The following is a 14,452-nucleotide window of genomic DNA, read 5'->3' as shown; positions in this document are numbered from 1 at the left end:
AAAACAAGGGTATAGAATTCACACCTCAAGGAACTGATATGAGAGTTTTCTATGGCTTCGAAGTGTTTGAGAGTTCCCTTTAGCTTTCTTAGAGGGAAGTCTGGCCCTCAGTGTGACAGTGTTGACAGGAGATAGCCTAGTTCACCTGAATTAGGTCATAGGAGCATCACCCTCCGAATGGATCGGGTTGGTTACAATCAGGAAGATCTAGCAAGAGTGAATCAGGACTAAAGAAAGACTGCTCCCCTCTGCCCTCTGGCTTTCTGTCATACTGTAAGGTCTCTCCAGCTCCATCTCTCAACTGATACCATCCTCCATGTTGTGATTTAGCCAGAAATTCCTTACAAGAGGCAGAACAGACATGGTCACCCAATCTTAGACTGACAACGTCTAATCTGTAAGCTAAATAAACTTCGTATCTTTCTAAGATTCCAGCTTCAAGTATTTGGCTACAGTAACTAAAAATAAATTGACACAGAGTTAGACAACATAATGACTAGTAAGCATAAGGCCTGACATGGAAAATATTCAATGAATACTATTCATCTCATCATTATAGTTATGATTATAAAAATATGTGATTAATGTTAAAATATTGAATTGATACCAATTTGTGGTAGCATACTACTACATAGAGAAATTAAGCAGTTCTCATCCAATCTAAGTATTAATAATCAAGCCCTATATTAGACTGACATTTCAATTTTCCCTTGCACAACCAGTTAAAAGCCTGCCTTAGTTCCTAACACTTCTCCATATCTGCCTTTTTAGTAAAGATGTGAAGGCAAGTAAGTGTTCATCAATCCCTGAGTAACAAAGGACTGTTATAGTTAGAAAATGTTCTGGGATCATGAGTCACCAATAAAATCATGGAGCAGATCCTAGGGGACACAGGAGAGCATTGCAATCATTGATCAGCCAAGAGAAGCTCGCCCATCACTAAAGTGACACACTCACAGGGGAGTAGGTCTTTCAAGATTACAAAGGACAAATCACATGCAAACACAAGAGTAGCTATCCACACTGAGAGACATGAACTATGGTGCTGTCTTTTAGTTATTTTTCTATTGCTGCAAAGAGGCAACTTATAAAAGGGTTTATTGAGGCTTACAATTTTAAAGGGTAAGAATTCATGGCCATCTTGGCAGGGAGCGGGGTGGGCGGGCAGGCATGATGCAGGAGCAGTGGCTGAGATCACATCTCATCCACAGTCCTGAAGCAGGGGAAGCTAGCTGCAATGGCCTAAGCTAGTAACACACCTCCTCCAAGGCCACACCTCCTAATCCTTCCTCAAAAGTTCTGCCAACTGGGGACCAAGTAAGTATTCAAACATAAGTCTATGGGAGGACATCCTCATTCAAGCCACCACCATTGGCAAGTGAGTGACAAGTGAGTGGAGACCCACAGGAGTTCGACATCTCTGGGACTGAGGAACTTGGCAGGACTTGAAGGTGAGCAGGGAAGTAGATTTTGAAGGCTGATTAGGACCTGAAAATCTGGAAGAGCAGGATGGAATTTGACAACAGACAGGAGGTGGTTACTTAGGCCATGCTTGAGAACATGTGTGCAGAGCTTGCCTAGAGATAAGGGTTCAGGAAGGTAAGTACCACAGGAGGGTTTTCTAGAGGCAGGTCCAGTTCTCCTTTATGTCAGTTAAAGAAAGAGCTCCAAATGAGGTGGAAAGAACTGCTTAGCTGTGCAGAAAGTCCTCCTTGTGACACTGAAATCACAGACATGGTCATCTAAACCTTCGGGAGGACCATGGCTTGACAGTTTACCCTGATTGAAGACCATGTCTTATAAATCACCAAATCCCAGCGCTCTATTCATCTCCAAAGGCCAGCCACAGTTTCTTGCCACTAGCATCACTAAACAGCCCACTCCCTGCTCTGGAACAAGTGAAATGCCGTTTGTTTTGTTCCCTGAACCTACACCACTAAGACATAAGTTGGTTCATGAATGACAGTCTTCATCAGAAAAGCATTTCTTGGTGAGAGATGATAATGAGCCATAAGTACAGTCTTCACAGAAACCTGCCAATCTGTGACATTGTGTAAATAATTCTAGTTGACTTAAAAAAAAAAAAAACCTGGGAGTTGAGAAGTAGGAGACAGTCTTTATGCCCTGCTATAGCTGGAAAATAAGGATAGAGCTAGCTCTTATAACTTAACCTGTATCTCTTTATCTACATTTTGCCTTGAGGATTTTTACTTTTCTTTCCTTCTGTATATCTTACTTTCACTAATTCTCATGTCTGGCTGACCTGCAGCTGCCTAGCTTCTGGCCCCAAGCATGTTTCTCTCTTTCCCCCTCATTCTCTTGTATCTTCTCCCTTCTTCCTAGATTTCTCCTCCTACTTATGCTCTCTGCCTGCCAGCCCCACCTATCCCTTACTGCCCAGCTATTAGTCATTCAGCTCCTTATTGGACCAATCAGGTGCCTCTCCTCTCCCTAGCCATGGGCTATCAGCTCTTAATTAGACCAGTCAGATGTTTTAGGCAGACAAAGCAACACAGCTCTACAGAGTTACACAAATGCAACATAAAAGAAAGTAGCACATCTTTGCACCAGTAAACAATGTTCTACAGCATAAACAAATGTAACACATCTTAAACTAATATTCCACATCACCCCACTGGCTTGTCTTGATTTACTGCATTGTAAAGCAACACTCCTTTACAGAGTGTTTCCAGCACTCATCCCATGACTAGCCCCACGTGAGAGAACACAGCGAAGATGGAAAGAGCAGAGACCAACCCGCTGGCAAATATCTGGCCAGACTCGGAGCCCAGGTAGCCCAGCCACAATCCCTCCATTTCCCACCCACCACCAGGAAAGCCTCGGGACTTGTCTGGGCTGTTTATCTGGGCTGTGGGAGTCAATAGCTCAGAATACAGTCCCCTAAGTATTTAATAGGTAGTTGAGGGATTCTTACAGATCCTCTTCAACTATTATTGTTAAACATTGGCCATTTTCTTACAGGTGAATTGAAAGCAGGAGAAAGAGTGACGGGAAGGATTTTCCTTTGAGGTGTGAAAGAAAAGTAGCCACAGACTAATTAGAAGCAAAGGGCAGGCCAAGGTTTAGCAGATATGCCAGGAGTCCCTGCAAACACGAACGAGCCTCACAGCCTCAGCAGGCCAGCCATACCTGAGGGGAGCGCGTTTGAATGAGGCTTTAGCAGAAAGTAGTTTTGAATGCAAACATTCCTTTAATCATGACTGTGGTGCCCACGGGCGGCCAGGATAATGGGCTTGGGATGGATCTGAGAACTAGAACCAAGCACATTTGGTCTTTCGTGCCTTTGGGGTCCTATTCTCAGGCAGGTGAATCCCGGTCCGTTGTCGGGAGAATTTGGTCTCAGTGTCACAGGCTGCCTCTCCTGGCGGTCGGCCTACTCTCCGCTGCAGCACCCACTCTGCAGAGCTTCATCCAATTACAGATCTGGCTGGGCCTCGCTTCTCCCACAAAGCCACTTGGCCTCACATAAACCCACCTTAAACACTCAACTCCAGCTCATAACAGACTTGGCATTCACCAGAAAAGTCAAGGCAATCATATCAGTTTTTCCCCATGCTGCAGGCCAGAGTGATGGGGGCAGGAATGGCTCAGGCAACGCGCTAAGCACTGTGTGCCTTTTGCTCATGCTATCCTCTGTGAGTTAGATAACAAAGGAAGCAAGCCCAAACCTACACCCATCTCCTGAGTTCCATCCTATTCTAGTTGTGGGCCTTTCCACCGTGCCTCCTCTGACCTTGCTTCTGAAGCTCTTCTTCCTGCTTTTGTTTTGTGGTTTTGTACCCTCACACAAAGTTCCTTCGTGTTCCGATGGTCAACTTCTTTTCTTACTCTTAACCTCCTTGGTACAGGGGTGATATTTTCCTGTTCTGTAGAATAACAGAAGGAAAATTCTGTGATACACACTGAATTATCTGTCACCAAGTTATCTTCTGAGGCCTGCCATGAATATAGAAAAGTGCCCACAGACAGGCGAGCATCAATTTGGCTTCAGCTATTAGCTGCTGTCAACTTCCCGGGAGCGGATTATAAAGTCTATCTAGAAATAAATAGCAAACTGGAAGCTAGGTTGCTTTATTGTGGGGAAATGAACGTGCCTATGAGAATCAGCCAAGGTTTGGTCAAGGGCAGACAGGCTCCTGTCAAGGGCAGACAGGCTCGGGTCAAGGGCAGACAGGCTCTGGTCAAGGGCAGACAGGCTGGGGTCAAGGGCAGACAGGCTCTGGTCAAGGGCAGACAGGCTCGGGTCAAGGGCAGACAGGCTCCCAAGAGCCACCTTCTCTTAGTTGAGGCCACTGTCTTGCTGTCGAGTGAGCAGGAGAACATGGGGGTAGATGGCTCACATTTATTCTCTCAGAACCCTGCTGCTCAATCACAGAAGTCATGGAGTAGGATCTCCCCACAGAGGCTAATGTAAGCATGGTAAGAGCCTTCCAGGGCAGCGACATTGTAGAGAGTGCCACAGGGGAGTCATGTGACCCTCCTGTACTCTCTCACGGGTGTAAGCCCCACACTCTGTTAGGACTGTGTCTCCAGAGCAAGACCATTTCAGCGCCCAGCAAAGGCAGAGTCCTGGAAATGACTGCCCCTGTGTTTACCCAGCATTCCAATCTTGATCCATGTTAGGACTAGACCCGGAGAATTCCAGTAGCATCTACATGGTTTCCTGTCACTTGCTCCACTTCTCTGGGTATCTCCCTCAGTCTCGGGGAACCTTGAACGGGAGACCACAATGGCCGCTGTGAATCTGATAATGCAACAAGAAGCCTCGCTGCATTTAATACTCAGGTAGCAGTACCATGGGGTCAAACAGCCACAGCCAGCATCCTTACAGATGGTCTTTTAAGGTTGTAAGCTCCCAAAGATGGAGATACGTGCACACCGCCATGTGCACTGAGAATTCCCGATAGCTCCTTTTCCGTTGTTCTGAGAAGGAAGAGGGAATGCCTTGCATTTCTCAGTCATTGTGCACGCTCGTTCCTCAACACCCAGCGAGGCCAATGGGAGGGAACGGGTCCATCACGCTCGGGCTAAGCAGTGGGGAAGCTTGTAAGGGATGCCCAGTCTGTCTTCTCTCTCATGGGACTCCTCAGCGGGGCCACCGGACGGGCCTGCCAACAGCGAACAATGCCTTCTGTCTGCCATGGACAAAAACAAGTACACCAAATTTTCTCAAAGTTTTTAGCTTAAATACGGCTTACTATCAGTTTCCTCTGCCAGGACCCAGGGTCAGCTCAACAGATGGCCAGGAAGCAACAACTGTCCACAGGAAAAGACGGTTTTAGTGACAGCAACTCAGTCAATGTGCTAGATGGAGCAGAATAAGGAAGACTGTCCGCAAAGACGTCTTTGCGCATCTAAGCATAGCTCAGGAGAGCCCCAGACAGGGACAAACACCACCATGGCCCTATTGGCATATCTTCACTCTTCCTGTCTTTCTCCTTTAACTGGCTTGTTTGGAGAACAAGTTTACACAGTAAGAGCACTGTCCATGTGACCCCAGTTATAAGGAACTGCCTGCTAGGTGTCCGTGTGACCCCAGTTATAAGGAACCACCCACTAAATGCATCCTTGCCTGTCAGCAGAGCCCCAAATACCCAAGGGACAAAACTTCAGGAGCCATAGTCCAATAGTTGTACCAAACTGGGGATAAAATGGCCACTAGAGGTTCATTTATAACTTAACCATTGGAACCAACAGTTCCAGAAGGAGGTGAGTGACGACCCCAAAGGAAGCCCCTACATGGAGGCACACTGTGTCAGTATCTCAGCACAGAAGCACACCACAGGCCACGCCCAGCACCCGATCAGTGAGGAAGCTCTGTAGAGGTTCTCCCAAGGTTTCTGGAGATGCTGTGAACATTTTCCTCGGCTGCACAGGAAACATAATCCCTAACTTAATCCCCAAGACAGTGTGATAAACCCTGCTTTGCCTGTGAGAATATTGAGGTTAAGTAGCTTGTCCAGGGGCACCTAGCTAACAAATGGTAAAGTACAATTCAAAGTGAAAATCCTTACTCCCAAACCTATTAGTGATTTACGCTGTGTAGCTTGGTCCTGAGCTCTGTGCCGAGATAGTCTCTCTGATCAGACGACCAGCCTGGACGAGCGCAAACATTCACCTCAAAGCTGCCCTTTCCTAAGTCTGAGACTTCTTCAGGCCCTGGTTGAAGCAACAGTTCAGTCGTTCTGAGGCGGCTCTGGCTTAGGCCTCAGCATCTCCAGGTCAGAAGCCCCGCCCACGCCCGCGCCCTCCCTCTGGTGCTTGCCATGGCTTCCCAGCTCCAATGTTCCTCCTGGGTTGTGTACTGTTCAAGTGCTATGACGCCATTTTCCTGTTCGCATTTTGTTTTTGTTTTTGTTTTGTTTTTACAGTTCGTTGCTCACCCTAACTGTCAGCAGCAATTGCTTACCATGTGGTATGAAAATCTCTCAGGCTTACGTCAACAGTCTATCGCTGTGAAATTCCTGGCTGTCTTTGGAGTCTCCATAGGCCTCCCTTTTCTCGCCATAGCCTATTGGATTGCTCCGTGCAGCAAGGTACAAACTGCTTAAGGTGTGCATGTCGTTTGCAGTTATTTCTTCTCTTTTCTTAGCGCTTCCTTCAAGTCAGCGGAAGAACTCTTCCTGTGTTGTTCAAGTATTAAGTTGGAGCTGGAGCTGGGGGAAGCACTTGCCTAGAGCACATAGGCTCGGGGTTTGAGCCCCAGTACCACAAAGAAAGATGAAAAGGAAAGAAGGAAGAGAGGACAGGAGGGAGGAGGAAGAGGGAGAGAAGCCCTGATAGACCAAGGAAAAGTAGAAGATCCACAAAAAGAGAAAAAAGATCTCAAAATCTGTCTTCAATTATCAGTTTTTAGAGGGAAAGGCAGGCGAGAGATGGGCTGTTATGACCTGCAGGGCATCACTGAATGAATAAGCAGCAAGACAGAGTCAAAGTCCCTTCCCTCTACATCTGCACAGAATGCCGAGTGTGTGCTCCAGCGCACAGCACACCGTCATCACGGTGTAGGAACAGCCATTGCTGCCTGAGGACTTCCTCTGTTATATGTTCTTCTTGGGATAGTCCGTTTCACTCCCTGATTGCATTAGAACACGTGAGCTTCAGGAAGCTCTTCAGAAATGAGAGCGACCCAGAGGGCCGAGGGCTGAGCACAGCTCATGCCAGGCCCTGCAGACTCGCTGCAACGTCCCTCAGCCTCCATCGAGAGGCTCTGGTCCACATGGCCAATGAAATAGACTGCAAGAAGAAATGGGAGGAGCATCTAGAAAGCATGGGACTAAATTTTTGCTTAGGGAGGAATAGCAGAAAGGCAGAGGTGAGAAGAGGAATGGCCCGATAGGTTCTCTGCCGCCTATGCTGCTGTGGGCTCCACCTTTCTCATGGCCCAGGCATTAGGACCGGAAAGCACCCACACCCCAGCTCCAGGAAGAGTTTGTGCCCCAAACAGCAAATCATTAAGAAGCCTTGAAACATGCCCCATGGGGTTAAGATTGTCTTCAAGGCTCTCAAACTACATTTATCTAGAGACGCATTTTGAAAGGCATTGAGCTCAGGTGACCCACACTCAGTGGAGAAGAACACGGGAGTCTACAGGGAGACCGCTCCACAGACACCTTGAGTAGCTAACACAGTTAACACCATGTTGCCACTGAGCTGACCCTCCTGTCAAGTCCACTAGTGGGACACTCGGGTCAGAATGGTGAGGCCAGGAATTCAGACTGCTGCCCCCTCCCCCGCCACCAAAGCAGCCAGGAAGGGAACTCAGTGCCTCGGTGTAGGTAAGCAGTCCTCGAGACGGGGCAAGCTTCTCCCACAGACAGAAAACTCCAAGACTGAACTGTGTGTCCTCAACACTGAGAGTCCTGTTTCTATTACAGCCTCATGTCATGGACTTCTAAGTCAAAATTCTCCAAACAATATATATATAGGCAAGGTCAGGATTTTATTTGGTTTTGTTTTCTGTCCTTTTTTAAAGTGTCGGAGTGTGGCTAGACCTGAACTGCAGTGTCGTAGGCCACAGGCTTCAGGCACATGTCTTCATGCTGTGTCTTGAAGCTGCAACCAAGCAGTCTGTAATGGATTGAAACACTCCTGCCCAAACTACGCGCATGCACACGCACACACATGCATAGAACCCGTGTGGCCAGGAACATCTGCATTTACTCTCTTGGGTCTTTGAGCACACTCCTGAGAGTTCAGTCATTAAAATAACATGACTGAGGAACTGCTACCAGCTCCCCCACCCTAACAAAACTGACTGGGACAGCTTCCAGGAGCCCAGGGCTAGCAACACCAGCAAACATCTGCACCTCTGTCTGCCCGGTGCCTTGTGGAAGATCTAATTCTTCATAAACTTGTGGTAGATCTGAGAAGACTTAGTAAATAACATATACATGTCCCATGTCCAAGCCCACCCCTGAAAAGGTCTATTTGTGTGGAGAGCATTCTGGGAGGCCCAGGACACCCGGAAAGCTAGCAAGCATGGACATGGAGGGTAGGGCCACAGTCATCTCCTGAAACAGCACAGATCTAGCGCTTCACTGGGGCTTCCTTTTCTCTTCAAAAACTTGATTGACAGTTAGTGCTCCAAAATCTTTCACTAAGACCAAAGAAATAAAACACTAGTGACAAATATAAGCTGATCATGAAGCCACTTGTCCTTTCAGCACAGTTACGAGACTCCACATCTAAGTACCACTGGGCGGGGGTACAGTGGACACGTGACCGACAGGCCTGAGTCTGTCACACAGGGGGACTCTCGGTGGCATCACTCATTACAAGGCAAGAGTCCCTCATTAAAGCGTTTGTCAAGCTTGCTTTGAGGCAGCTAAGGGACAGATAAAAGAGTCAAGATATTTTTAGTCTTTCCTTCTACCACTTAGAAAAAAAATCTTTTCAAGTTTGGCAGAGATGTTGCTGGGAATTTCAGAGAGGTCAGATCTTGCGTGTGACAAAGCCAGCCAGTTCTAAGGGCTCCTGATGCACAGAGAACCATGTCCTCTCAGGAGGAGGCACTGGGAGGAGTCTCATAGGCTGATCTTCCAGTGAGGTCACCGCCTTCACAGCTATTTCTGTAGTCTCATGAAAACACAATGTCAGTCCAGGGATTCCATGTTCCAATGACATTATCACGTGCCCAGATATTAGACCGCCATATTCATTTATAGATGGACTTGTAAAATAACACTGCCAAACTTCATTAACTAGATCATGTCCATTAGCATGTAGTGAATGCTAAGAGGCTCTGTTCCCAACCTAATGGTGCATTCTCTTCCTAGGGACACCTACCAACACTGAAGTTATCAGATTAGCCTTCTGAGATGAACTCATTAATTTCCTACTGAACTCCTAAACCTGTCTTTTCTACTATTACATTTTAAGTTTTGGGGGTCCCTAAGAAAGAGAGTTAAATAAAGAGATGATGCAGCCAGGTGTATCAGTAGCAGTTCAGCTTGCTAATTTGTCACCAGACGAGCATGAGCAAGTGACAGGCATGTGCAGGCGAGGGCGAGTGCAGACATGGGTAAGGGGCAGGCCTTCCAGGATCGAGAAAAAATGAACAGAGACTTTGTTCATCGTTCCTCACTGTCGACACCAACACAGGTATGGCCAGGAAGGCCAGTGAGTTCCTGAAAATGTCGGCTTGAGTTCAGTCATCCCGAGGGCTCCTGTGCAAAGGGTCTTCACTGCTGATTAACCAGCTTCCCGTCCTCTGCAAGTCCTAAGCTAGGCTGAATACCTGCTGAAACCTCAGGCAGCGTCTCATCAGCAGGAAGGATCAGAGTCAGCACCAGGGCAGTGTGCAGGGAGGCACACGTCCAGGTGAAGGAGAGCTGGGAGGAGAGAGCTACTTCCTCTGTTACCGTCACTGCTCAGTTATTGACAAAAGTAGTCCCAGCAATCGGACGGGGAAAACTATATACATTTCCCAGACCCAACCGGAGGCCCTTGCAGTGTGCAGTCTAAAGCCTGCTGCACAGCTCCTGTTCGGAAGAATACCCAAGTGTTTGTAGGCACTCCCCTCCCCCGCCCCAAACACGCATCTAGGGAGGACAGGGATGGTGAGTCAGCAGATCTGAAGGATCTCGGCTTTGCTGGACCAAGTTTGTGGTTAGAAGCAAAAGTCCCCACTCCACACTGCCCAGGCGTCAACCAGAAGAGAACAGACTCCCCCACATTCGTCTCTACTAGAAAGCAAGCCTCCCTCCGCTAAGGAAAATCACACAGCAGTTTTCCGGCACAGCAATGGAAGGAACATTTGTGTCAGCTGACCAGTGTTCCTCTGGTAGGCCAGCAGCAGGCACCCTGCTGGGAAAGGACTGGGACAGGTCAGAGGCGAGTCACCCCACTGCAGACACACTCTGACCCCTGCACTGTCCCTTCTTATTTAGCTTTTACCATCATTTTTAACCCATGCCTACCCACTAGGAAACCAGTAGCCCTGAAGGGGAGGGCCAACTCTTGGGGGCTGTTTTGTCTTTATCCCCTCTAGTGTCCACCCCAAACAGGTTCACAGCACACACTAAGACCCTGCATAGGTCCTCCGTGAGCCATTGCAGACAAGCTCGTCAAGGCTCAGCCGAAGCAGGAGCGATGGTGCAGCGGGGCGGGCATTTGTTGGCATGGAGAGGACCGGGGTTCAGTTCCCAGCATCCGCGTGGCAGCTCAGGTCCCGGGGGGTCAACACAGTCTTCTGACCTCTGAGAGCACCGGGCTCCCATGATGCACAGACATACACATAGGCAAAAGGTCATCTGTATAGAATAAATAAATCTAAAGATATTTTTCTAAAAGAGTCAGTCAAGTTTCTTAGGCTCCGCACTGGGAGGGGGGATTCCCTCGCCCTCAGTGCCCTTGGTCAAGAACTCTCTATGAGGAGGTGCTATTTCGTGTCTGTTACATCAGCCATTGCTTACCTTAACCACAGCACGATTTTATCTTTTCAATCCCATTTTATAGAAGAAACTGAGACACTAATCAATTTAATTGCCACAAATGCATGGCATTGTGATTGAAACTGAGTGTATACAGGTCAAGAGATTTGCCCATAGTCACTGCGATGGCCGCTGTACACACAGCTCCAGTGACAGCGTGTGACAACCCGTGCTGCCTACTGTACACATCTTAGTTGCTGGCTAAACTTGAAACAGATATTTAGAGCTGACTAGAATTTTCTAGAAAAAAGAAATCAACTACCACAGGCCAAACACCAGCTGTTCCCTTTCCCCTCATTAGAAACCCTACCGGAACAGCCCCCGTCACCGAGTGTTTCGTCTGCCCCTAAACCAGGTGTGGCCTCCCACTGTAATATGAAAACACCCCAATTTCACACTCTAAAATAAATCTACTGCCATAGAAGGAAGATACCTGAAACCTGGGTCAGGCTTTTTGTTTTTATATTTTGTTGCTTTTAAATTGAATTCACATGTGTTCATGTGTATGTCCATGAGAATGACACCATGTGGGTACAGGTCCCCATAGAAGGCAGAAGAGGGTGCTGTTTCCCCAGGAGATGAGGTTGCAGGTTGTTTGTAAGCCGCCCAGATTCTTTTCTTTAAGAGAGTATCTCCTCCCAGGGCTAACCTGAAACTGCTCTCAAATTCATGATCATCCTGCCTCGACCTCCCAAATCCCAGCAGAGGCTCACAGCAACGGCTGTGCTCGCCACTCACAGGGCCGAAGCAGTGGCTGAGCTGCTTCAACACATTTCCAGACTGCAGGCAGGATGGGCTGTGACCCACACCTCCCACAGCCCCAGCAGCAGCTGTACCTTGACTCGGCTCTGACAATTACAGAGCTGGGAGATCTTACTAGGTGGGCTTTTACCTTTTCTCGGCTCATCAAGTAGGCTTGTGGGAAGCAGTTCTTCCCCTGGGTAATCTGTTTCAGAAATTATCATTGTAGGTAAAACATGAAATTTCAGTCACACACACAGCCACAAACATGTACACAAACTCTCTCTCTCTCTCTCTCTCTCTCTCTCTCTCTCTCTCTCTCTCTCTCACACACACACACACACACACACACACACACACATACACAAGCTGAGTGCAGAGGGATAACCTTCTAATTGCAGTTCCTGAGGCAGGAGACTGCCATGAGGTTGAGGTCAACCTGTTTCAAAAGAGGGAGTTGAGGGAGAGGAAGAAGCAGGGAAAGGAAAAAGAGGTGGGAGGAGGAGAGAGAGGACAGAGTAGGAGGAGGAAGAAGGAAGAAGAGCCACTGAAATGACTTGGTCTCATCTGCCCCCGGTTTACCCATAGGATGCTTTCAAGTTCAGAAGAACTATCAATTCCTAACCTCGCACTCCCTCCCTATCGACCACAACAAGTGAAACTGAGACCGGGTAGACTTCCAAATCAGTGGGAGGCACTGTCAGAGGTTTTTGTTGCATTTTGCAGGAAGCATAATCGTTTTTACAGGCTCATCTTGAGCTAGCAGATAATAATGCCCTGAAAAGATAACAAAAAGAAGATAAATCTCCTACAGCAGGGACTGCAGGGACGCTCACAGCTGCCTCGGGTCTAGTCACACATAGTGAGAGTCGGGGAGACGGAAACGGTCTGCCCCACCAGATTCTCACAGGGCTCATCAGCGGGAGACCCCAGAGGGAGCCCACAGGGAAACTTGCCAGCCATCTTTTAAGAGCTGTGTCCTTCTCAAAGTATCTCCATCTTTCTTTGATGGACTTTCTGGGAGACACAGATCTGGTAGCCCATGTCTGCTCCTCTGCCAGAGTCTCCAGCTTCCCTTGCTGCTTATGAAAACTCAGACAGTGACAAGACACAGTGTGATGGCCGCTGGAGGGTGGCCCGTGGGCACAGAAAAAGCCCAAGGTCAAAAGGTTGCAAAATGAGGCTCCAAGACGGCAGTACTCTAAATGTTGAAAAATTCAAATTCGATCCCAGTATTTAATTCAGATATGTCTTGATTCTTTTGGAGTCATGTGAGATACTGTTTATCCTTCTATTCTGCAGTATCAACTTAGTATATTTGTCTCTTGTCAAAAATACCAGACAATAAGCATAGATATTATATAGATACATACATACACACACATACATACATACATATATGAGCTTAAAGTATAGAAATGCTATGTGTAAGGCGTGTGTGGGCCTATGATTGTCAGATGAACTCTCCTTATGAAGGTTTATGAAGTTGTTCCCAGCGTGTCTTAAGGAAATAAACATGTGGGCACCAGTGACTTTCTCCATGGTCAGGGACTCCTAACGTCTGAACCTCAGTCATGACTATTTTAGAAAGATAAAACTCAGCCTTGTATAAAATTCCTATCAGTGTTCTCTATGACATCAGAATAATTATAACTCATGTTACACTGATGACTAGGGGTAGTTACTAGGCGGCACATACTAGAAGAACATCATCAAGCCAGCTAACACACAAACAGTATGCTGACCACAGCAGTAACTGGGGATCTTACCGTAGAGACCCTGCAGTAGACGAATCTCCACGGTTGGTCAGGCCAGTACTCAGTCTCCCAGGTGACATCTGCTCCTGGACTCCTAAGTGAGGGAACGTTTGAAAGTCAGAGCGTCAGTCACTGGTCATAACTGAATCCACACTGGAGAAGCGGGGCAGCCAATGCCTGGGGGAAGGGCAGACTTGGTGAGAGAGATGAAGGTGGCCTGGTGGGGATGAGTGTGATCTCATCAGGACAAAGAACTTTAGCTGGAGGTCATTAGACAGAGAAGGTGCTCCCAATGCTTGCTCCCCAGGAAGGTGAATTCCGGATCATTCAAGAAGCACTGGAAATAATCACACCAATTATTGGGCCCCAAGGAGAAGCCAGTGAAGTTTGAGAGGTGGCATAAAGCCTGCGTTCTGTAAATGATGCTGTAAAATTACAGATGTCTGCTGAGACAGGCTTTCCCCACGGAGCTCCATGTCTGATGAGACGGGCTCTCCCTACAGAGCTCCATGTCTGCTGAGACAGGCTCTCCCTACAGAGCTCCATGTCTGCTGAGACAGGCTCTCCCCACGGAGCTCCATGTCTGCTGAGACAGGCTCGCCCTGCGTAGCTCCAGCTAGCCTTAAAACGCTGACTCTACTTCTCTGCCCTAGAATGTTTTTCAAGCAAGCAAGAAAAAAATTCCCATGTGATTGCAAAGCAAATAATCCCTGAGTAGAAAATGAATCAAAAGTAAGAAAAACAACAACAACAAATCCACATATCAAGGTGCCTCAAATTTCACAGAAGTGTAGCTAACGCCATAGCATCAAGATACAATAAAGATGGAAAGTGAACTACCAAAGCCTGCAGCCCAGGCAACTGTGCAAAACTCGACATGCACTTGTAAGTTGTAGTTCTGTTTAGCACTGTTTTCTCAGGTTTGAAGCGTGTAAAATCACACCCATGAGGCTGAGGGGACCTAGGCCAACAGACATAACTTGATTATGTGTCTGTGTG

General features: G+C 47.6%; 1 protein-coding gene across 1 annotated transcript in view; it reads left to right on the top strand.

Moving 5' to 3' along the window:
* The window catches only part of Trpc7 (transient receptor potential cation channel subfamily C member 7), a 113,084-nt gene that overhangs the window by 57,105 nt on the left and 41,527 nt on the right, over positions 1-14,452 (top strand). The window contains exon 7 of the mRNA XM_050143767.1: positions 6,393-6,557. Within this exon, the coding sequence (XP_049999724.1) occupies positions 6,393-6,557 (165 nt within the window). The remainder of the gene's footprint in view (positions 1-6,392; positions 6,558-14,452) is intronic.

The sequence above is a fragment of the Alexandromys fortis genome, unplaced genomic scaffold (assembly GCF_014885135.2).
Source record: "Alexandromys fortis isolate MF-2015 unplaced genomic scaffold, M_Fortis_MF-2015_v1.1 scaffold_1, whole genome shotgun sequence".
In the NCBI taxonomy this organism is placed as follows: domain Eukaryota; kingdom Metazoa; phylum Chordata; class Mammalia; order Rodentia; family Cricetidae; genus Alexandromys; species Alexandromys fortis.
The sequence above is the reverse complement of the archived record's forward strand: the minus strand, read 5'-3'. Positions and strand labels throughout refer to the sequence as shown.